We start from the raw sequence: 22,868 nt of genomic DNA on the forward strand, positions 1-22,868 counted from the left end.
CCAGTAAAGAATGGCCAGGGGGAGAAAGAAGAACAGAAGGAGAAAAATCCCCTTCCTCACTCTGTGCTGCAGCTGCCACCTGAGATCTCATGCCTGGGACACAGCTACCCCTCCTGGCACCAGATACTCTACACTGACACCATCTGGAGGAGCCGCTGCAGGACAGGTGCGATCTGGGAGGACTGGTGCTTCCCAAGGTGTGTGTGATCAGACTGACACTGCACTCCTCCTGTGTTGCTGCACCCCTCTTTTCATGCTGCACCCCTCCTCTGAAGCTACCCCCCCCTTCTGTCACAGTGCCCTAATCCTGTCACACCGAAAGAGACAAAAGGACATTGTGCAGGGTTGTGACCTGGAATAGGAACACAAATGCTGCAAAACTAACTGCAGAGCTCAATGTCAGTCTTCCAAAGCCTGTGTCTAAAAAAACTGTGCGGAAGGAACTCCATAAGCAAAACATTCACGGGTGAGCTGCAATGGGCAAACTAATGACCGATATTAAGGCTCAGAAAAGGAGATGGTGGTTCAACACCCATAAATCATATGATCTCATGAATCGCGTTTCACACTGTTCTCAACCACCGGACGAGTTTATGTGTAGCAAACACCATCCCAAGCTTAGGACCAGGACTGTCTTGTGACAACGGTAAAGCATGGTGGCGGGGCAATCATAGTTTGGGCAGCCATATCTTGATATTCTACAGGCCTCATCATCACCTTGAAAGGTAGAGTCAATACCAGCAATTTTGTACAAATTCTGGCCAACCATGTGCACCCCATGGTGCAGAAATTGTTTCTGGAAGACGCGCCATTTACCAAGACAATATTGCTCCAATTCACACAGCTGGTGTTGTCAAATCGTAGTTTGATGAGCATGCAGATGAAGTCGCACCATCCCTAAGGTTCAGGTTTATTTTACAACTCTGGCATCTCTACGAAAAATGATATGATTTTTGCATGAAAATTGGTATCAGAATCCATTATCCACCATCCAAGAGTTATATTTGTCAGTTCCTAGGAGAATTTAGGCTTTCTTGTCAAGGGCGGTCCAACATCATATTAGGTAGCAATTTTGTTCTTTTACCTGGTGTTTCCATAATTTTATCGAACTCCTGCATGTAGACCACATATAAATATAAATATGCAGTTTACATTCTTACATTTGTTAGGTTCTTTATTTGGCTAGTGCAAGTATATATTGTGTAAAGTGCTGAATATTTTTGAAAATACCTGAAAACAACAGGAGAAGGGCCACAAAATTTATGAAGGGTCTTCTTAATGTTATCACTCAAAGTGGATTCATCCAGATACCAGGTGCTCTGGTCAGATGCAGAGGGTCCAGCTGTGGGGTCTGGAATAAAAAAAAAAAAAAAGTCAGTCAGTAGTTCACTATAAAATGGATGTTAATTTTCAGTCCACTACTCTTTATTAGCCCTATAAAATCATGCCATAGAATGTCAATGCTAGAATTCCCTCTTTGCTGGTTACTGTGTGGTGCAGAGTGTCAAATGTATCCATGTCACCAACCCCTTTTTATATTACTGATTTCCGCTGTGCCACAAGACTTAATGACTACTTGGCATTATGATGGGAAGTAGACATCTAGCAATAGAGGTGGTGACCCATTCTCTTTTTTGTACACATATTTAGTTCCTTTTGGGATGGTGCCACAATGCGGAGTTATATTTTAAAGCTCTGCTTACACAGTATATGGATAGGAAACAACTTAGCATTAAAAGATGACAGAAAAAAACAGCACCATGCACTTCAGTTTCCACACAGATACACAATTGCTCTATATTGCTGAGGATCACGGATACCTGGCGCTCCACACACTGTATTAATGGCAGTTGATTGAGAAGAGAGCAGTTCATCCAAAAGGCGTTGAGCAGTGGGGAGGATCTGAATAACAGGAAATTCAAATAAACAACATGTTACTATAAGCCTGTGTTGTTGCGCTTGTTTGCTTCAAGCAGGTTTTGCATTCTTGCACCAGTGTATAGAAATGCAAAACCCACTTGAAGGAAGTCAACTTCAGGTGATGTGCACCTGTCAATGAATTCTGAATGATCTCAGAAGCATCTCAAACTGATGTCAAATTGACATAAATTGACAAGCACAAGCCCTGATGATGCAGTTCCTTAAAAAGGTTGCAAAATACTGAATGAAAAACATGTATCCAAGCATAACTATACAAGTGATTTATACATAGTGATATGTGCTTAGGACTGTATACTCACTTGTTGTGGCAGCTCGCTGATAAGATACTGGGCAAACTTTTGTAGCTGATCTCTCTGCAGCCGAGATAAGGATTCTGAAACTGGGGCTCTTAAACAGACAGCTGATGCCTGTGTGGAGTAGAATTTTACAGATACTTCAGATCATTTATGTAACCATAAAAAAACAACATAAAAACATGACTTATCTATTGTGAGGCATGTACAAGTGCCATACTATGCACTTAACCCACTTAAAGCAGAAGTAAATAATGGTGGAACTGCCATGATTTGCCATAAAGTGCAAGTACGCACATACTTGCACAATATGACACACCTACCTTTGGTTTTGCTTTCCTCCAACTTTGTGAGGTCCAAATTCTCAACATCCTCTCCATTCTCACTACTGCTATGTCCTTCCTCTTCTTCTGGGTGCATTGTATTCTTGCTTATCCTATTGGACAGGCACTGATGATGTTACTCCAGCATATTCACATGAGAGTGACATTATTACAGCACCCAGCTACATTTCCATGTAAGATGCCAGTCTGTACACTGTATTGTGCATGCGCTGCAGTCAGTGTACAGACCTAAAAAAAAAGCTAGCAGGTAAGCAAATGTTTTTAGTAGAAAAGACTTAAATTCTATTCAACCAAAATATGCTACCTAACATAGTAAAAATCTACAGGGGGTGCAGCGCTACGTCACCAACAGCTGAACTGAATGTGTAAACCCAGCTATACAGTGGATATAAAAAGTCAACACACCCCTGGTAAAATGTCAGGTTTCTGTGATGTAAAAAAATTAGACAAAGATAAATAATTTCAGAACTTTTCCACCTTTAATGTAACCTATAAACTGTACAACTCAATTGAAAAACAAACAAATCTTTATGGGGGGGAAAGTAAACATAAAAAACTAAAATAATGTGATTGCATACGTGTGCACACCCTTTTATAACGGAGCATGTAGCTGTGTTCAGAATTAAGCAATTACATTCAAAATCATGTTAAATAGGAGTCAGTACACACCTGCCATCACTTAAAGTGCCTCTGATTAACCACAAATAAAAGTTCAGCTGTTCTAGGTCTTTCCTGACATTTTCTTAGTCGCATCCTACAGCAAAAGCTATGGTCCGCAGAGAGCTTCCAAAGCATCAGAGGGATCTCATTGTTAAAACGTGTCAGTCAGGAGAAGGGTACAAATGAATTTCCAAGGCATTAGCTATACCATGGAATACAAGGAAGACAGTCATCAAGAGGAAAAAATATGGAGCAACAGTAACATTACCAAGAACTGGACATCCCTCCAAAATTGATGAAAAGACGAGAAGAAAACTGGTCTAAATTTTGAAAAAAAAACCACATCTGAAGTCTCCCAAAAGCATGTGGGAAACTGTGTTATGGTCTGATGAAATCAAGGTTGAACTTTTTGGCCATAATTCCAAAAGATATGTTTGGTGCAAAAACAACACTGCACATCACCAAAAGAACACCATATCCACAGTGAAGCATGGTGGTGGCAGCATTATGCTTTTGGACTGTTTTTCTTCAGCTGGAACTGGGGCCTTAGTCAAGGTAGAGGGAGTTATGAACATTTCCAAATACCAGTCAATATTGGCACAAAACCTTCAGGCTTCTGCTATAAAGCTGAAGAGAAACTTCATGACAATGACCCAAATCAACAAAGGAATGGCTTCACCAGAAGAAGATTAAAGTTTTGGAATGGCCCAGCCAGAGCTCAGACCTGAACCCGATCGAACATCTGTGGGGTGATCTGAAGAGGGCTGTGCACAGGAGATGCCCTCGCAATCTGACAGATCTGGAGTTTTTGCAAGGAAGAGTGGGCAAATATTGCCAAGTCAAGATGTGCCATGCTGACAGACTCATACCCAAAAAGAGTGCTGTAATAAAATCAAAAGGTGCTTCAACAAAGTATTAGTTTAAGGGTGTGCAGACTTATGCAGCCATATAATTTTAGTTTTTTATTTTTACTTCCCTCCACCTAAAAGATTTCAGTTTGATGTTCAACTGAGTTGTACAGTTTATAGGTCACAATAAAAGTGGAAAAAATTCTGAAATGATTTATCTTTGTCTTATGTTGTGTGTGTGGGCTTTTTATATCCACTATATAACAAATAGTCCAGCATTAAAAAATGCATAAAAGTCCAGTACAGTAAAGTGCCCAGTGTTTGTGTTATTCCCAAACGCAAAATCTGTGATTTGTGTCAAAATCCATCCAAATGGAGGAAAACATAACTACACAACCACGCTACAAAATAAATACATTCAGCTGCTGCCACAAACTGCTGAAGCATTCTAAAGACTGAAACAGTAAAAACCTCACAGGGGGTACAGTGCTATGTCACCAACAGTTAAACTCAATGTGCAAACCAAACAATATATTGAAACAGTCCAACAGCACAATAGTACTTAAAAGTCCAGTACAGTAAAGTGCTCAGTGTTTGTGTTACTCTGAAGTGCAAAATCCGTGACTTGCATCAAAATTCACTCAAAATGGAATGGTGGTGTTGTCAAACGTGCTGCCCAGGTGTGCTCCAGGTGCCCCCAACTTCTCCCACACTCAGCAGACACTACTGACTCCTTGTTTTGTTAAATGAGTCAAATCAAGCATTTAAAACTGACAGGGATATGCTTTGATGTTGGTTTGCGTGTATCACATATGCGGTATAAGTAGACTGGCTTTTCTTCTATTCACTATGGCAAGCGCTCTCCTTGACATTGATCGTTTTACCTTGTATGGTACATGCGCACCAACAGCAAAGCACATCCCTGGGTGTTACAAACAATTGATTGAACTCACTTGACAAAACAAGTAGTCAATAGTGCCTGGTGAATGTGGGAGAAGCTGGGGGCACCTGGAGCACACCCAGGCAGCACTTCTGAGAACACCACTATCCCACTGGATGAATTTTGACACAAGTCACAGACCTTGCATTTGGGAATAACACAAGCACTGAGCACTTTACTGTACTGGACTTTTATGCACTAAAATTAATGCTGGACTGTCTTTATATATTGTTGGGTTTGCACATTCAGTTCAACTGTTGGTGATGTAGCACTGCACCCCGTGGGGCTTTTACCATTCAGCATACTTCTGAACTTTGTGGCATCAACTGGCTCCATTTACGTATTTATTCAATTACTTTGTAGCGCAGGTGTGTATTTGATTTATTTAAAAACCCTACCTGTAGGCAAAATTTAGTGTTTTTCCCCCCGTTTTACTTCCGCTTTAACTAAAAAGAAAGTAAAAAATCACCAAAAACAAATGTATAAAAAGGAATCCTGTACTATGTATAGAACTATTGGAAATTATTGTATACAAAAGGAAAATGCTAAAATTAAGAAAGATTTGGGATAAAAAGACTTGTCTTCTTTATTACACACCAAAAGAACAAAAGAAAAAAAATAACCGGTTTATTCATTTTTTTGGAACAGTTTACTTTTCTAGTTGGCTGGCTCTTTTTATTTCACAGCTACGTGTCTACTTGCTGGCATAGTTCCTGTATCTATACCTATACTCTTGCTCATTCATTCCGACCTTTTTCAAACAGTACAAAGTGGTGGAAGTTGTATTCAAGCCTCCCCCTTACTGCAGGTTACGAACATTGTGAATGCGAAAGAGGCAGAGGGCAACAACGTGGGAACACCACTTGGCTCCAGCTCCACAGGTACAACTGCATGATGTAATTCGGCAGCGGTCAAACATCACAGCTACATTGTAGGCCCCTTTTTGAGGCAGCATTTGTGGTGGTACCACTGTAGCGCTCAAGTGGAAACCTGCAAAGAATGAAAATAGGAAATACTTACTATTGTTCGAGGTACTATATAAAACAAAAAATGAAGCCCCACAAAGAATAAACAGCCCAAATTCAACTCCAATTCAAATTCTCTTCATTGTTATTTACAATTTGTAAGCAACTCTCTATGTAACGGAGCTGATCCTTTCTGTGTTTTATCAATCAAGTCACAAGAGCTACAGCAACCAGTGATGAGCTCAGGCGTGTCCCAACCCTGCCTGAGCTATCTGCCAGGAAGCCATCAAACTGGATAGCCAATCATAGGCGGTGGAGAAATTCCCTGCCCTCTAGCCGCACATATATATCTACTTGCATATGTGTAGCTGCAGGGCAGGGCATGACTCCATTGCATTTGAATGGCTATCCACTTTAACAGCTTCACAGCGGAATAACTCACATGTGTTCGGACATGTTTCTGAATACACCTGAGCTCATCCCTAATAGAGACACGTACTAGCAAATAGGGGAGACAAAAGCCCAACTATGACCCCACAGAAATGAAATAGAAAATTGAATGTTTTAGCAGACTAATGTTCTTGCAAGTTAGTTTTAGGACAACCAAGTCTAAAAAAAGGCATATATACTCACTAAAGATCATGTGGGAGAAACATTCAATGACTGAATGACATGGGCATTAAATATACAAAAGCAGCTAGCAAATGTATTGATTTATTTCAGGTACTTCTATAGTGCCGTCAATTTACACAACGCTTTACATATATATATATTGTACATTCACATCAGTCCCTTACCCTCAAGGGGTGTACAATCTAAGGTCCCTAACTTACATTCATACATGCACATATTAGGGCCAATTTAGACAGGATCCAATTAACCTACCAGCATGTCTTTGGAGTGTGGGAGGAAACCGGAGTACCCGGAGGAAACCCACTCAGGCACAGGGAGAACATGCAAACTCCAGGCAGGTGGTGCCATGGCTGGAATTCTAACCAACGACCCTAGTACTGCCAGGTGGAAGTGCTAACCATTTAGCCACTGTGCTGTCCAATAAAGTAGAAAGCGGTATGGAACTAAGCATGAAAGCCTATATCACTGGGGAAGACAGAATTTTCAAGTGTGACATGGCTAACTCGCAGCTAAGACTGTCTGCTCATTCCTGAAGGCTCTGTGAACAGTATATGTCCATATTACAAATAACTGGGAGTAAGAATAAACCAAAACAGAGCACGCTGCAGACAAAAGCAAAAAAAACCCTTTTATCAATAAAATGCACCTCCAGTGGCAGTACTTTTCTTCCAATTTGCCAACTTGGCCCTTCTGAACAATTATTGGCATTTTTTCACCCCTGGTTAGGTCAGTAACGTTTACAGCCTTTCGCCAATGCTCAATATCTCTTATGCAAGCATTTTAAAAAAAATGATAGCTTACAGTACAGATGAGGAAAAACTAACATCTGGTGGGAATGGATTTACTTGTTGATATGCTCTGTTTGATCAAGTCACTTCTCTAGAAGCAAATTTTATTGATATTTTATTGATTAAAGGGTGTTTTCCCTGCACTGGAGCATTCAGTTTTCCTTTATTCTTATCCCTGGGAAAGGAGAATGATAAAACCTCTCCACCAAAGACTGACACGTCTAAAGAGATGCTAAGAACTTACAAAGCCCATAAAGGAGTACATTGTGGGTTGGGTAGTTTGAACAAAAAAAAAAAAAAAGACTTTATTCCCTCATCCACACTGCGGAATCCTCGCCACTTGAGCTATTGTATTTTGTTAGTGGCAAGACTTCCCCATTGTTAGAACACACTGATCAGCGCTGCCAACTATAGCCGGCGATGCTGATTGAGCAGGGAAAAAGCCTAAAGAGTGGTTGTAGAGAAATTGATTGGTAGATCGACTTCTGTACAACATCCCTGCCCATTCATAGATCTAAATTCGACTGTATCCTGCTGAATCGGCAGAATTTCAATCCATGTATGGCTGGCTTTAATAGAAGCGCTACCTCAATAATCGCAGGGTCCAAGTGGTTTTTAATGACTTCATACTGGGATAGGACAAAACAGTCAATGCCCTTTGACACTTCCCTTCCATCAGAACCTGGGAACTGTATAGACTTTGGAGTATTTGACAAAATTGGGAAATGGTAAACGTGTGTTTGTAACTGATACAGAAGACGTCTAAAGAGATATTTAGATCCAAGCAATGCTGTGATATACACAACAATGTAAAAAAAACATTTTTATTACATCGATTAGTGTGACCTCATAAAAGTTAAGAACAAATTGGTGTCATGTTATTAAAAAAAAAAAAATGCTGGTTACTATGCCATTCTATACCATTATTTTTTTGCTTTTGCTGCTTGCTCTTAGATTCTCAATAGAGCATAGGTAATTTGACAACTGTGTGTTCATGTTATGCACTTTATATATCATTTTTCTAATATGTATCCACAGACATCATAATTTGTGTGACTTAAAATAGTAAGTGAGAAGCAATGAGTCATCTTTGGCCTTTCTACACATACTCTTGACCCATGAGGTCATTTCTAAGACGCGGACAACCAATATAAAAGAATGCCCGTGCACTGCAAAACAGTCTGAAGCAGAACACAGATTTTGTTGAATGAAGAGGACTTGTTATTTAACAAACCACCTCATATATTTGGACAGGCTCACTTTACCCGTTCAAGGTGATAGCTCACCTTCCCAGCAAGGTATATTAACTCATCTACACTCCCTCACCATCTCAGAGCTCCTTCACATATCTTCCTTTCTTACTCTAACAGAATAGATCTTTCAGGTAGGGGGAAAAAGGTGGTTTCCCCATGCAACAGTGTATAGGCCTGAGCAGCCAATTGCCAGACCTACAGACTGTCACTTGGGGTGGGCAGTAACACCATCCACCTCAATAGGCTCCAAAATCATCTGATTTCAGAGCATACGAAGGGTGAGCTCCTGAAGAATTAGTAAGAGTGAATGGGTTAGTATACCTTGACAGTGGGTGAAAGGTGGCCCTCATCACTACTTGCTGAATGGGCAAGTGGCAGAGTCTGTCTAGTTTAAAGAATCCTTTCAAACTGCTCCCATAGTAAAAAGAAAAGTGAGATCAGCTGCCAGTCAAGTGCCTATATGAAACTAAACCATAGATATCTGTTTAAACAGTCAGCCTAGATAAACATCTACTTTAACCACTTCCAGTCTGGGCCGATTCAGAAATTTCTCTCCTACATATAGAAAAAACTTTTGATAGAGAACTACTTAAAAACATTATATATTTTAAGGAAAGGCCCTAGAGAATAAATTGATGAGTGTTACATGTTTTTATATCTCACAATTTTGCGCAGCAGTCTTTCAAAATGCAATTATTTGGGAAAAAATTCACTTTAATGAACTTTAATGCACAAAAACACAATATAAATACCCATTTGTTTGGTAAAAATAAAAGATAATGTTACACTATGTAGATAGATACCAAATTTGTCACACTTTAAAACTGCCGCCCATGGAACGGCACCAGTCTACGGTAGTTAAAAACTTTATGAGCAACATTGTAAAAGCCTTTTCAGGTTACAGAGGTGCTAATATTACTTCCCTCACATGTTGTGCATTTATATATGCCTGCCAATCCTTTTTCCATGTTCGTATTTACACGTGAGCAGGGGGGACAAGGGTCACTTTAAACGTTTTTAATTATTTTATTTTTACATTTTTAAACTGTATCTTTAATTTTACTTTTAATCTCTTTTATTGCTATCACAAGGGATGAACAACATCCCTTGTGATAGCATGGGTAGTGACAGGTACTCTTAATGAATAGATCTGGGGTCTATTAGATCTCATCTCTCTCCTCTGGCCTCCAAAGCTTTTGATCAAACCAGGATCAGTTTGTTCTGATGCTTTTACAAGCCGATAATGGCTTGTTTACAGAAGACTGAAATCAGAAGTAACAAAATCCTCATCGCTTCCAGATTCTGACATCGCGCAATTATATTACTGTGTCTCAGGAACAGGGTGCCTCCAGTCACATGGTTACCAGGCTCCCTGATCACATGGGAGAGCCCTGTAAAAGAGGTGGCCAAGGGAGGGTGGGGGGATGACAGTTGGGTGGGTCAGGTGGTACCTCCATCTCCCGCCTGTAAAAGTAATCTAGTGGCTTGCTAGCCACTAGGAATACTTTTACTGTGAAGGGATTCACAGACCGTAAAAAAATTGATCTCTTGATCGTTGCTGCAGCTGCAGGGATGACCGAGATATTACCCGTCCAATCCAGGAACGTACCGGTACAATGCTGGAGGGGTAACGGTTAAACTTTCCCCTTCAACATACAAGATTTGGCCAAAATAACAAATATCCAACATAAAGAATGAAATAAGGAGTATGACAACCCTTTATTTAACCTTCATGGAATACAGCAGTGATGTCCAACCTTTTGACTTTCCTGAGCCACATTGGAAAAAGAAGAATTGTCTTGGGCCACACATAAAATACACTAACAAATAAAAATGAGCAGAAAAAGTCAGGCAGATCACAAATTAATGATCACTGGTATAGATGATGCACCTGAGTAAAAAAACGCTTTTTTTTGTAATATTTTTTATTATAAAAGTAAAAGAGGGCACAAAAACCTAGTGCGATATTTGACTGTTTTTGATAAATGAACGCATCAGTATCTGGTTTGATGAATGTAGTAGTAATTCAAAATGAATTCTCAAGGTGCTCATCAGATATTTTGGTTCTAATTTTGCCCTTCATGTACTTCAACCTTGAAAATAGTTGCTCGCAAAAATAGGTGCTGCAGAAAACTGATGACATGAATAAGGTATGATTGTGAAGAGTGGCATATATTTTTCTTTAGGAAAATACAATTTATAAAAGACCAGTAAAGAGACAATGTCAAATTTTTCTTCGGCTGTATGTGTTAGTGTAAATGCTTTTTCCAAAAAATTAAAAAAGAAAACATTTTAAGTAAGTTTACAGTTTTCTGTTGGCCCGCAATCACAGCCGTTGTGGGCTACAGGTTGGACAAGCCTAGATTTCAGGGTAAAGGATTCAATTATGCATTACATAGATGCTGAATACAAAGAGTTATATCCATGGCATAGATGAATTCAATGCTTTCCAATTCTGGGGCAGAGAAGGTAAGTGGCACTTACTTCTCGCTCAAGTCCCTGGCCAATATAGCACCAAAGGACATTTGCACTGCTTTAAAACAGGCATGGCAGTCAGAGCCATGAATTTGACAAAAATTATAACTGAAATATTTACCAATCTGTAGGGGATCCTTAACAGCTCGCATGCGGAATAACTGCTCTCCCCTCTGGAACTCATCTGCACTTCCATTTGCCAAACAGGAGTAAAGCCTGTAGAAATGTGCAGAGAAAACATCATTATACAGTAGATCTCTGTATCTGTTTATATTTAGCCTTTACCATTACTCATTATCCCACATATGCCCAGTGCTCGTTAGGAATATACTGGAAGGGAACTATGGATGTCACTAAGCATAATGAACTAGGAAAAAGGAATGGAAAATTCATATTGGCTATTACTTGTTGATATACAGTTTCTTAAAAAAAAATACAAACAAAACTGATCTATGCATTCCTGTTTCACTGGTCCACTGAAACGTGAACACTAAAAACCTAAAAATTACATAGTGTAAAGGCCAGTTCACACCATAGAAACACAGTCCGGGTGCGTTCTGGATACGTTCCATATGCACATTTTTGGCGCTTTTAAGATGTGTATTGGTTCATTTATTACCCCTCTCTTTTTCTTCAATATATAAGGACATGTGCATTTCAGTGCGTTTTTGGTGTGTTTAGGTGCATTTTTTATGTATTTTACTGTGTTCCAGTACAGCTCAGTGCAGAAAAACCGCAGTGTGTCCTACTTTTTCTGCAACTGGAACTGACTGCACTGGTGTGAACTATGCCATTGGAAACCATGTAACCTACTATCAATGCATTTTGATGGAGAAAAAAAACTGTCCCTGAAAGAACTGTGGTAGAGTTCAGTTACGGTGTAAAAGGTTCATCCAGTTCCAATTTTTAAAAAAAAAATGGACAGTATAATCATTATTTCTAGCAATGAAAATGTTCCCAAACATACCCATTATTAGCCAAACAAGTAGAAACCTAGCTTCATTAAGACTCTACTAGTACAGCTGAAGAAGACCACAACATAATGGTTAACAGTATTCACCTAAAATTCAAACGTTTTCACCTTGCTGGATGACAATCCTCTAGATTATTATTAAGGAATGTTATCTGCCTCTTCAGTGTACCAAATATCTACTATTCTAAACAGATGTGACACATGGAATTGCTAACTAACTTAAAGCTAATCTACGGTAAAGGTAAAGATGCTCCTGAAGTGAGGCTGCCCCCGCACTGTAACAGTTAAGTGCTCATTTAGGTCTAAGGAAATCACTTTTTCTTAAAAAAAAAAAAAATCTCCATTCCCACAAGGTCCTCCGTGCTGCAAGAATAGTCTCCTCATCTTCCCTTTGCCCAGTAGTCACATGATCTCTGACATCATCAAGACAAATGCAGAGCTGATAGCCTTGTACTGAATGTGAGGGTGCCGAGGAACAGTCCCATACACAAGCATAGGGTAGTGCTATCTGTGGAAGATCAGGTAAGTAAAGCTGCTTTTTCATCCCCTGGACATAAACAAGCATTTAATCCTTTCAGTGTAGGGGCAGCCCTACAATAAGGGATCATATTTACTTTTCCAGAAGTTGAGCTTTAAAGTAGAACTACACTGTATCTGATCACCACAAACCAAAAGCCTATTTAATTCAATTTTTAATATTCAAAGCAAACTCTACAATCCATCCATGTCCCCATGCTTTATTTTGCTGAGAAATCACTTAGCAAAACACCCTCTAGCATTTCTGGCCAACTTGAGTAAGGGCAGATGATTCATGTAACGTTTACTTCCTGGAATCCATCTGCCCTTGGCTCAGACATGTAGGCAGGAGGGTGCACTTAGCTGAGAAAACCTCTCATCCCCTCCTGAAGACTCATGACATCATTTGCCTTGGCAAAAAAAACTAGAAAGTAAGGAGATGTCAAAAACAGTTTAAAAACAAGCATATATCATATACTTTCCTATTTATTTACTAATGCTAGCAGCATAAGGATTGAAAATAGTCAATGTTGATGGAGAGAGTGAAGTTCCACTTTAAAGGATAAGTTTATCTTTTGGTAAAAAATAATAAATGCACATGTGCATTCTTTTTTTTTTTTGCTGCAGGAGCCTGTAAAGCATTGCATCAGCAATCAGTAGGTCACTGGTGCCATGCAGGTCTCTTGCAGATCTGTCAGTATATCTGCTTGCCAATATGGGATGTATGAGCAAGTAGATATACTGACAGGAAGATTCAATGAACTACCACAGCACCGTGGTAGCTCATTGAGAAATACAAGCCGACAGCCACTAAGGAACACAGAACACAGTGAATGAGTGACGTGACTGGGAGTGCAGAGCCCCACACGGCCATGTCTTTTGTTAATTTGACAGCCAACATGGGGAGGGGGGGTGTTGTAGAAGATCCCCCGCTAGCTGTCAAAGTGGAGGATCAGCGAGGAGCGGGGACCGGTGCTTTCATAACATGTTACATGCAACATGTGATGGAAGGTAAACTTATCCTTTAAGTTCACCTGTAGCCAGCCTTTAAAAAGAGGCCATCCAATCTCCCGGCTGTTCAAATGTTTTACACTGCACCTTGCAAAGCAGACAAATACACAGAGTGACTGCCATTCATGGGGCTCATAAAACTCTACAGGCAACAGCTGGGGGAGGCTTCATGCGGGGGCACTCGGATAGTCTCTTAAATGTCTATCCACACAAGCCCTTAAAGTTTACAGTACAAGAGAAATATGTGACGACAGATGCATGAGTAAAATGTGAACATTTGACCACAATAGACAGAATTCTCCTTAAAGGAGAAGTAGAGCCAACTAGATTGGTATGTATGTTTGTTATTTTTACATTCTGCACTCTTAACAACTCACCTTATGTCCTCTTCATTTTCTGGAAAGCTCCAAAATGCTATACGCAACTGCAGCTGCTCTGGTACTGGAGGATACACCTTCTCTACTACTTCGAATGGAATGTGAAATGCCACCTGTTTTGCAGACAGCTCCACCAATGGGTTCACAAGGCCATCTAAAAAGAAAACATACAAAAACCATCAGTACAGTTCTGCTTACAATAATTCACTTTACAGTAAATTGCAAAGCACATTCTACATCAAAAGTAGGCAATCTATTTAGTGGAGTGCTCCGAAAATAATGTTTCTAACAAACTGACAGTGCCAGATATCTAAAACAAAATCATCACATTTTCAATCAAGAAAAGGTATATTTAGCTCTGTTAATTTTGACGTCAGATTTTGAATTAGTTTTAAGTCTAGTTCACATTAGATGCAGTTCAGTGAGATTTATTTCTGCATTAAAAATGCATGCACAGTGTTTTCCATGTATTCCAATGGTCCTAGTTCACATCAGTGCAGTCAGTTCCAGTCAGTTTCCGATACATAAAAAAAAAAAAGTAGAACATGCTGCATTTTTTCTGTACAGAACCATACTGGAACATAGAAAACTGCATCAAAACTGCACTGTGGTGTGCAGGGGCGGACTGACAACTCATGGGGCCCCTGGGCAATAGGGGATCATGGGGCCCCTGTGTCCTTGCCCAAACTCAAAAAAGCCTATGAAAAAGGTACCAGGGGCATCTCATGGGATGCCCTACTGACCCCGGGCCCTCGGGCAGTGCCCGAGTTTCCAAATGTTCAGTCCGCCCCTGATGGTGTGAACTGTAAGCAAAAACGTATCTGTAATACATCCGGAGTGCGTTTTTGTAGTGTGAACTGGCCCTTAGTTATACTCTTGACTAAAATGCTATTTTAATTTCAGGCATATTTTAGTCACCTGAATTGTTTTAGTTGTATTTTAGTCGACTAAAATCTCTAGTACATTTTTGTCACCTGAAATCTCCAGTATCATAAACAAACATTGCTTTTTGACAAACAGAAGTGTAACCTTAACCACTTGCCCTCCTGAGGATTTACCCCTCATCCTGACCAGACCATTTTTTGCATTACGGTGCTGCATTACTCGGACAATTGCATGGTCATGCAATGCTGCACCCAAATGAAATTTACGTCCTTTTTTTTTCCCCACGAATTGAGCTTTCTTTTGGTGGTATTTCATCGCCTGTGCGGTTTTTATTTTTTTGTGCTATGAAAAAAAAAAGATCAACAATTTCGAGGAAAAAAAAAACCAATATTTTTGACTTTTTGCTATTAAACGTAAAGTAAAAAAAATTTTAAAAATCGAATTTCATCATAAATTTAAGCCAAAATGTATTCTACTACGTCTTTGCTTTGAATATCTTTGAATCAGAGTATAACATCAAGTCGATTAAACTCCTGGGATATTGATCTGGTCAGTTAAGTAGCAGAGGGGGTTGTTAATCAGTTTCAGCTGCTGTGGTGTTAATTAAATTAACAACAGGTGACTAGATGGGCAACAATGAGACAACCCCCAAAACAGGAATGGTTTTACAGGTGGAAGCCACTGACATTTTTTTCCCTACTCTGCATTTGCCTAGGGTCAGTGTCACTACTGGTAGCATGAGGCGATACCTGGACCCTACAGAGGTTGCACAAGTAGTCCAACTCCTCCAGGATGGCACATAAATACATACTACTGCAAGAAGGTTTGCTGTATCTCCCAGCACAGTCTCAAGAGCATGGAGGAGATTCCAGGAGACAGGCAATTACTCTAGGAGAGCAGGAAAGGGCCGCAGAAGGTCCTTAACCCATCAGCAGGACCGGTATATGCTCCTTTGTGCAAGCAAAAACAGGATGAGCACTGCCACAGCCCTACGAAATTACCTCCAGCATGCCACTGGTGTGAATGTCTCTGACCAAACAATCAGAAACAGACTTCATGAGGGTTGCCTGAGGGCCTGACGCCCTCTAGTGGGCAGTGTGCTCACTACCCAGCACCATAGAGCTTGATTGGCATTTGCCACTGAACACCAGAATTGGCAGGTCCGTCACTGGCGCCCTGTGCTTTGGATCTGGAGAAGCCATGGAGAACATTATGCTGCCTGTAACATCGTTCAGCATGACCATTTTGGTGGTGAGTCAGTGATGGTCTGTGGAGGTATATCCATGGAAGAATGCACAGACCTCTACAGGCTAGACAATGGCACCCTGACTGCCATTAGTTATCGGGATGAAATCCTTGGACACATTGTCAGAGCCTACGCTGGTGTAGTGGGTCCTGGGTTCCTCCTGGTGCATGACAATGCCCCGCCTTATATGGCGAGAGTATGCAGGCAGTTCCTGGAGGATGAAGGAATTGATACCATTGAATGGCCCCCATGCTCATCTTACCTAAATCCAATAGAACACCTCTGGGATATGTTTTGGTCTATCCGATGCTGCCAGGTTGCACCTCAGACTGTCCAGGAGCACAGTGATGCCCTGGGCCAGATCTGAGAGGAAATACCCCAGGACACCATCTGTGGTCTCATTAGGAGCATGCCCTGATGTTGTCAGGCATGCATACAAGCACGTGGGGGCCATACAAACTACTGAGTACCATTTTGAGTTGCTGCAATTAAATTTCAGCAAAATGGAATAGCCTGCTGCATAATTTTTTCAGTTTGATTTTCAGGATGTCTTTGAATTCAGTCCTCTGTAGGTTGATAATTTTAATTTCCATCAAATGTTTGGGCATCCTTACATTCCTAACACATTACCCAGTCCATATCAGTATAGATATCCAGCATGAGATTTTTCCCCATTGAGATCTGATGTGTTTTCAAAGTTTCAGTTTAATTTTTTTGAGCTGTGTGTGTGTGCGCGCGTATATATATATATATATATATATATATATATATATATATATATATATATAAAATCCCTCGGAAGTGTCTGCAAACAGCTTTTTAATGTCTTTGGCATCCCTCGGTTTGTTTTTTCTTCGTAATTAATTCAACTGTGCTGTTTGGCCATCCCTCAGGTTGGACTGCTTTTGAAGAATCCTAAGCTGCTTAACATAAAGCTGTGTCCCTCAATGGATGATAAAGAAAAATGGGGTTTTGAAGTACCAAAAAATCCTTTTCTTGGAGGAAAAGTTACAGGACATGGGATAAGCAATACACAGGTATCCTTCAGACATTTCTACCTTTCTAGTACTTTACGAATTTATGAAAGGGCTGAATATAAGAGGTAAAGCAAAAAGCCCCGTTAGTCACTTAATGTTCACTAAGCTAAATACAGGTCTCAGTCAATAGAAATGTTATAAAGCCTCTCAGAAAAGCTACTTCCTACGGTAATGTGAAAATGTCTAATCCGGTTTTCAGAATAAAGCAACACTGGCCATTGTCTGCATAATTGAATGTTTATAATACTCTAGTACTCAGGCCAAGAAGTAAAACTGCACTACTTTGTTATTGCTGGAATAAGGTCAATATTAACAAATGTCCACCTTAACCACTTCCTTACAACAATATCCCAGCATATATTTAGAATAGGAAAACATCCTTTCTGAAGCAACACACACAAAAGAGAATACCAAAAAAACTGAACCAACTATTTCAAGAACACCAAAGAAAAGCCTAAACTAACCATCAGAACTACTAAGTAATAAGAAAGAAACAACACTACACAAGGAGTCAACTGCAGTAACAGGCCAAGGGGCAAGAACTGCCCACACCCAGCAGGCTTGAGTGAACAAAAGTTTCCCATTCAGCCCATTGCTTCTGTGTACATTCATTTTCTATGTTATACTGCAACGTCTGCATAAATATGCCATATATAAGTAGTAACAACAAGGGTTGGTTTTTACCAAGTGGTCTGTTTATAAACAATTTATATGCCATTCATCCAACAAATCTGCATGTATATTTACTCTGTGTGAATGCGGCAAAAAACAAATGGCTGTTTTCTCTTCTGAATGTATTTACTATGGGCAGCAGTAAAACACTGCATAATGGGCATTAGATGGAACTGAGGAGCACAGAAAATACATACTGTACATCTTTGTAACAAGACAAAAAGTAACAATTTTAGAGACTGCTAGCAGGTATTAGCAAATAAATGTAAACCATTGGTTACATTTATTTGCTCATTTCCTCTAGTGCAGTGGTTCTCAACCTTCCTAATGCCGTGACCATTTAATACAGTTCCTCATGTTGCGGTGATCTCCAACCATAAAATTATTTTTGTTGCTACTTCATAACTGTAATTTTGCAGTGGGAGGAGTAGTGCCACATCACTGGTGTCAGTGGGAGGAAGAGTGTCCCATCGTTGGTATCTGTGGGAGGAAGAGTGCCCCATCGTTGGTGTCAGTGTGGGGGGGGGGGGAAATAGCGCCCCATCGTTGGCGTCAGTGGGGGGGGGAACAGCGCCCCATCGTTGGCGTCAGTGGGGGGGGGAACAGCGCCCCATCGTTGGCGTCAGTGGGGGGGGGAACAGCGCCCCATCGTTGGCGTCAGTGGGGGGGGGAACAGCGCCCCATCGTTGGCGTCAGTGGGGGGGGGAACAGCGCCCCATCGTTGGCGTCAGTGGGGGGGGGAACAGCGCCCCATCGTTGGCGTCAGTGGGGGGGGGAACAGCGCCCCATCGTTGGCGTCAGTGGGGGGGGGAACAGCGCCCCATCGTTGGCGTCAGTGGGGGGGGGAACAGCGCCCCATCGTTGGCGTCAGTGGGGGGGGGAACAGCGCCCCATCGTTGGCGTCAGTGGGGGGGGGAACAGCGCCCCATCGTTGGCGTCAGTGGGGGGGGGAACAGCGCCCCATCGTTGGCGTCAGTGGGGGGGGGAACAGCGCCCCATCGTTGGCGTCAGTGGGGGGGGGAACAGCGCCCCATCGTTGGCGTCAGTGGGGGGGGGAACAGCGCCCCATCGTTGGCGTCAGTGGGGGGGGGAACAGCGCCCCATCGTTGGCGTCAGTGGGGGGGGGAACAGCGCCCCATCGTTGGCGTCAGTGGGGGGGGGAACAGCGCCCCATCGTTGGCGTCAGTGGGGGGAGGAACAGCGCCCCATCGTTGGCGTCAGTGGGGGGAGGAACAGCGCCCCATCGTTGGCGTCAGTGGGGGGAGGAACAGCGCCCCATCGTTGGCGTCAGTGGGGGGAGGAACAGCGCCCCATCGTTGGCGTCAGTGGGGGGAGGAACAGCGCCCCATCGTTGGCGTCAGTGGGGGGAGGAACAGCGCCCCATCGTTGGCGTCAGTGGGGGGAGGAACAGCGCCCCATCGTTGGCGTCAGTGGGGGGAGGAACAGCGCCCCATCGTTGGCGTCAGTGGGGGGAGGAACAGCGCCCCATCGTTGGCGTCAGTGGGGGGAGGAACAGCGCCCCATCGTTGGCGTCAGTGGGGGGAGGAACAGCGCCCCATCGTTGGCGTCAGTGGGGGGAGGAACAGCGCCCCATCGTTGGCGTCAGTGGGGGGAGGAACAGCGCCCCATCGTTGGCGTCAGTGGGGGGAGGAACAGCGCCCCATCGTTGGCGTCAGTGGGGGGAGGAACAGCGCCCCATCGTTGGCGTCAGTGGGGGGAGGAACAGCGCCCCATCGTTGGCGTCAGTGGGGGGAGGAACAGCGCCCCATCGTTGGCGTCAGTGGGGGGAGGAACAGCGCCCCATCGTTGGCGTCAGTGGGGGGAGGAACAGCGCCCCATCGTTGGCGTCAGTGGGGGGAGGAACAGCGCCCCATCGTTGGCGTCAGTGGGGGGAGGAACAGCGCCCCATCGTTGGCGTCAGTGGGGGGAGGAACAGCGCCCCATCGTTGGCGTCAGTGGGGGGAGGAACAGCGCCCCATCGTTGGCGTCAGTGGGGGGAGGAACAGCGCCCCATCGTTGGCGTCAGTGGGGGGAGGAACAGCGCCCCATCGTTGGCGTCAGTGGGGGGAGGAACAGCGCCCCATCGTTGGCGTCAGTGGGGGGAGGAACAGCGCCCCATCGTTGGCGTCAGTGGGGGGAGGAACAGCGCCCCATCGTTGGCGTCAGTGGGGGGAGGAACAGCGCCCCATCGTTGGCGTCAGTGGGGGGAGGAACAGCGCCCCATCGTTGGCGTCAGTGGGGGGAGGAACAGCGCCCCATCGTTGGCGTCAGTGGGGGGAGGAACAGCGCCCCATCGTTGGCGTCAGTGGGGGGAGGAACAGCGCCCCATCGTTGGCGTCAGTGGGGGGAGGAACAGCGCCCCATCGTTGGCGTCAGTGGGGGGAGGAACAGCGCCCCATCGTTGGCGTCAGTGGGGGGAGGAACAGCGCCCCATCGTTGGCGTCAGTGGGGGGAGGAACAGCGCCCCATCGTTGGCGTCAGTGGGGGGAGGAACAGCGCCCCATCGTTGGCGTCAGTGGGGGGAGGAACAGCGCCCCATCGTTGGCGTCAGTGGGGGGAGGAACAGCGCCCCATCGTTGGCGTCAGTGGGGGGAGGAACAGCGCCCCATCGTTGGCGTCAGTGGGGGGAGGAACAGCGCCCCATCGTTGGCGTCAGTGGGGGGAGGAACAGCGCCCCATCGTTGGCGTCAGTGGGGGGAGGAACAGCGCCCCATCGTTGGCGTCAGTGGGGGGAGGAACAGCGCCCCATCGTTGGCGTCAGTGGGGGGAGGAACAGCGCCCCATCGTTGGCGTCAGTGGGGGGAGGAACAGCGCCCCATCGTTGGCGTCAGTGGGGGGAGGAACAGCGCCCCATCGTTGGCGTCAGTGGGGGGAGGAACAGCGCCCCATCGTTGGCGTCAGTGGGGGGAGGAACAGCGCCCCATCGTTGGCGTCAGTGGGGGGAGGAACAGCGCCCCATCGTTGGCGTCAGTGGGGGGAGGAACAGCGCCCCATCGTTGGCGTCAGTGGGGGGAGGAACAGCGCCCCATCGTTGGCGTCAGTGGGGGGAGGAACAGCGCCCCATCGTTGGCGTCAGTGGGGGGAGGAACAGCGCCCCATCGTTGGCGTCAGTGGGGGGAGGAACAGCGCCCCATCGTTGGCGTCAGTGGGGGGAGGAACAGCGCCCCATCGTTGGCGTCAGTGGGGGGAGGAACAGCGCCCCATCGTTGGCGTCAGTGGGGGGAGGAACAGCGCCCCATCGTTGGCGTCAGTGGGGGGAGGAACAGCGCCCCATCGTTGGCGTCAGTGGGGGGAGGAACAGCGCCCCATCGTTGGCGTCAGTGGGGGGAGGAACAGCGCCCCATCGTTGGCGTCAGTGGGGGGAGGAACAGCGCCCCATCGTTGGCGTCAGTGGGGGGAGGAACAGCGCCCCATCGTTGGCGTCAGTGGGGGGAGGAACAGCGCCCCATCGTTGGCGTCAGTGGGGGGAGGAACAGCGCCCCATCGTTGGCGTCAGTGGGGGGAGGAACAGCGCCCCATCGTTGGCGTCAGTGGGGGGAGGAACAGCGCCCCATCGTTGGCGTCAGTGGGGGGAGGAACAGCGCCCCATCGTTGGCGTCAGTGGGGGGAGGAACAGCGCCCCATCGTTGGCGTCAGTGGGGGGAGGAACAGCGCCCCATCGTTGGCGTCAGTGGGGGGAGGAACAGCGCCCCATCGTTGGCGTCAGTGGGGGGAGGAACAGCGCCCCATCGTTGGCGTCAGTGGGGGGAGGAACAGCGCCCCATCGTTGGCGTCAGTGGGGGGAGGAACAGCGCCCCATCGTTGGCGTCAGTGGGGGGAGGAACAGCGCCCCATCGTTGGCGTCAGTGGGGGGAGGAACAGCGCCCCATCGTTGGCGTCAGTGGGGGGAGGAACAGCGCCCCATCGTTGGCGTCAGTGGGGGGAGGAACAGCGCCCCATCGTTGGCGTCAGTGGGGGGAGGAACAGCGCCCCATCGTTGGCGTCAGTGGGGGGAGGAACAGCGCCCCATCGTTGGCGTCAGTGGGGGGAGGAACAGCGCCCCATCGTTGGCGTCAGTGGGGGGAGGAACAGCGCCCCATCGTTGGCGTCAGTGGGGGGAGGAACAGCGCCCCATCGTTGGCGTCAGTGGGGGGAGGAACAGCGCCCCATCGTTGGCGTCAGTGGGGGGAGGAACAGCGCCCCATCGTTGGCGTCAGTGGGGGGAGGAACAGCGCCCCATCGTTGGCGTCAGTGGGGGGAGGAACAGCGCCCCATCGTTGGCGTCAGTGGGGGGAGGAACAGCGCCCCATCGTTGGCGTCAGTGGGGGGAGGAACAGCGCCCCATCGTTGGCGTCAGTGGGGGGAGGAACAGCGCCCCATCGTTGGCGTCAGTGGGGGGAGGAACAGCGCCCCATCGTTGGCGTCAGTGGGGGGAGGAACAGCGCCCCATCGTTGGCGTCAGTGGGGGGAGGAACAGCGCCCCATCGTTGGCGTCAGTGGGGGGAGGAACAGCGCCCCATCGTTGGCGTCAGTGGGGGGAGGAACAGCGCCCCATCGTTGGCGTCAGTGGGGGGAGGAACAGCGCCCCATCGTTGGCGTCAGTGGGGGGAGGAACAGCGCCCCATCGTTGGCGTCAGTGGGGGGAGGAACAGCGCCCCATCGTTGGCGTCAGTGGGGGGAGGAACAGCGCCCCATCGTTGGCGTCAGTGGGGGGAGGAACAGCGCCCCATCGTTGGCGTCAGTGGGGGGAGGAACAGCGCCCCATCGTTGGCGTCAGTGGGGGGAGGAACAGCGCCCCATCGTTGGTGTCAGTGGGGGGAGGAACAGCGCCCCATCGTTGGTGTCAGTGGGGGGAGGAACAGCGCCCCATCGTTGGTGTCAGTGGGGGGAGGAACAGCGCCCCATCGTTGGTGTCAGTGGGGGGAGGAACAGCGCCCCATCGTTGGTGTCAGTGGGGGGAGGAACAGCGCCCCATCGTTGGTGTCAGTGGGGGGAGGAACAGCGCCCCATCGTTGGTGTCAGTGGGGGGAGG

At 45.7% G+C, this 22,868-nt stretch overlaps 1 protein-coding gene across 2 annotated transcripts in view; it reads right to left on the bottom strand.

Moving 5' to 3' along the window:
• ZSWIM8 (zinc finger SWIM-type containing 8) overlaps window positions 1-22,868 on the bottom strand; it is a 153,982-nt gene that overhangs the window by 100,770 nt on the left and 30,344 nt on the right. For both annotated transcript variants that reach the window (XM_089680183.1, XM_089680182.1), the window contains exons 2-7: window positions 14,018-14,171; window positions 11,262-11,356; window positions 5,844-6,016; window positions 2,241-2,348; window positions 1,821-1,902; window positions 1,231-1,351 (exon numbers count right to left, since the gene is read on the bottom strand). In XM_089680183.1, coding sequence (XP_089536309.1) covers window positions 1,231-1,351; window positions 1,821-1,902; window positions 2,241-2,348; window positions 5,844-6,016; window positions 11,262-11,356; window positions 14,018-14,171 — 733 coding nt within the window. The remainder of the gene's footprint in view (window positions 1-1,230; window positions 1,352-1,820; window positions 1,903-2,240; window positions 2,349-5,843; window positions 6,017-11,261; window positions 11,357-14,017; window positions 14,172-22,868) is intronic.

Source organism: Staurois parvus, unplaced genomic scaffold, assembly GCF_062004578.1.
Source record: "Staurois parvus isolate SC_StPar_1 unplaced genomic scaffold, SC_StPar_1.0 ptg000236l, whole genome shotgun sequence".
NCBI lineage: Eukaryota > Metazoa > Chordata > Amphibia > Anura > Ranidae > Staurois > Staurois parvus.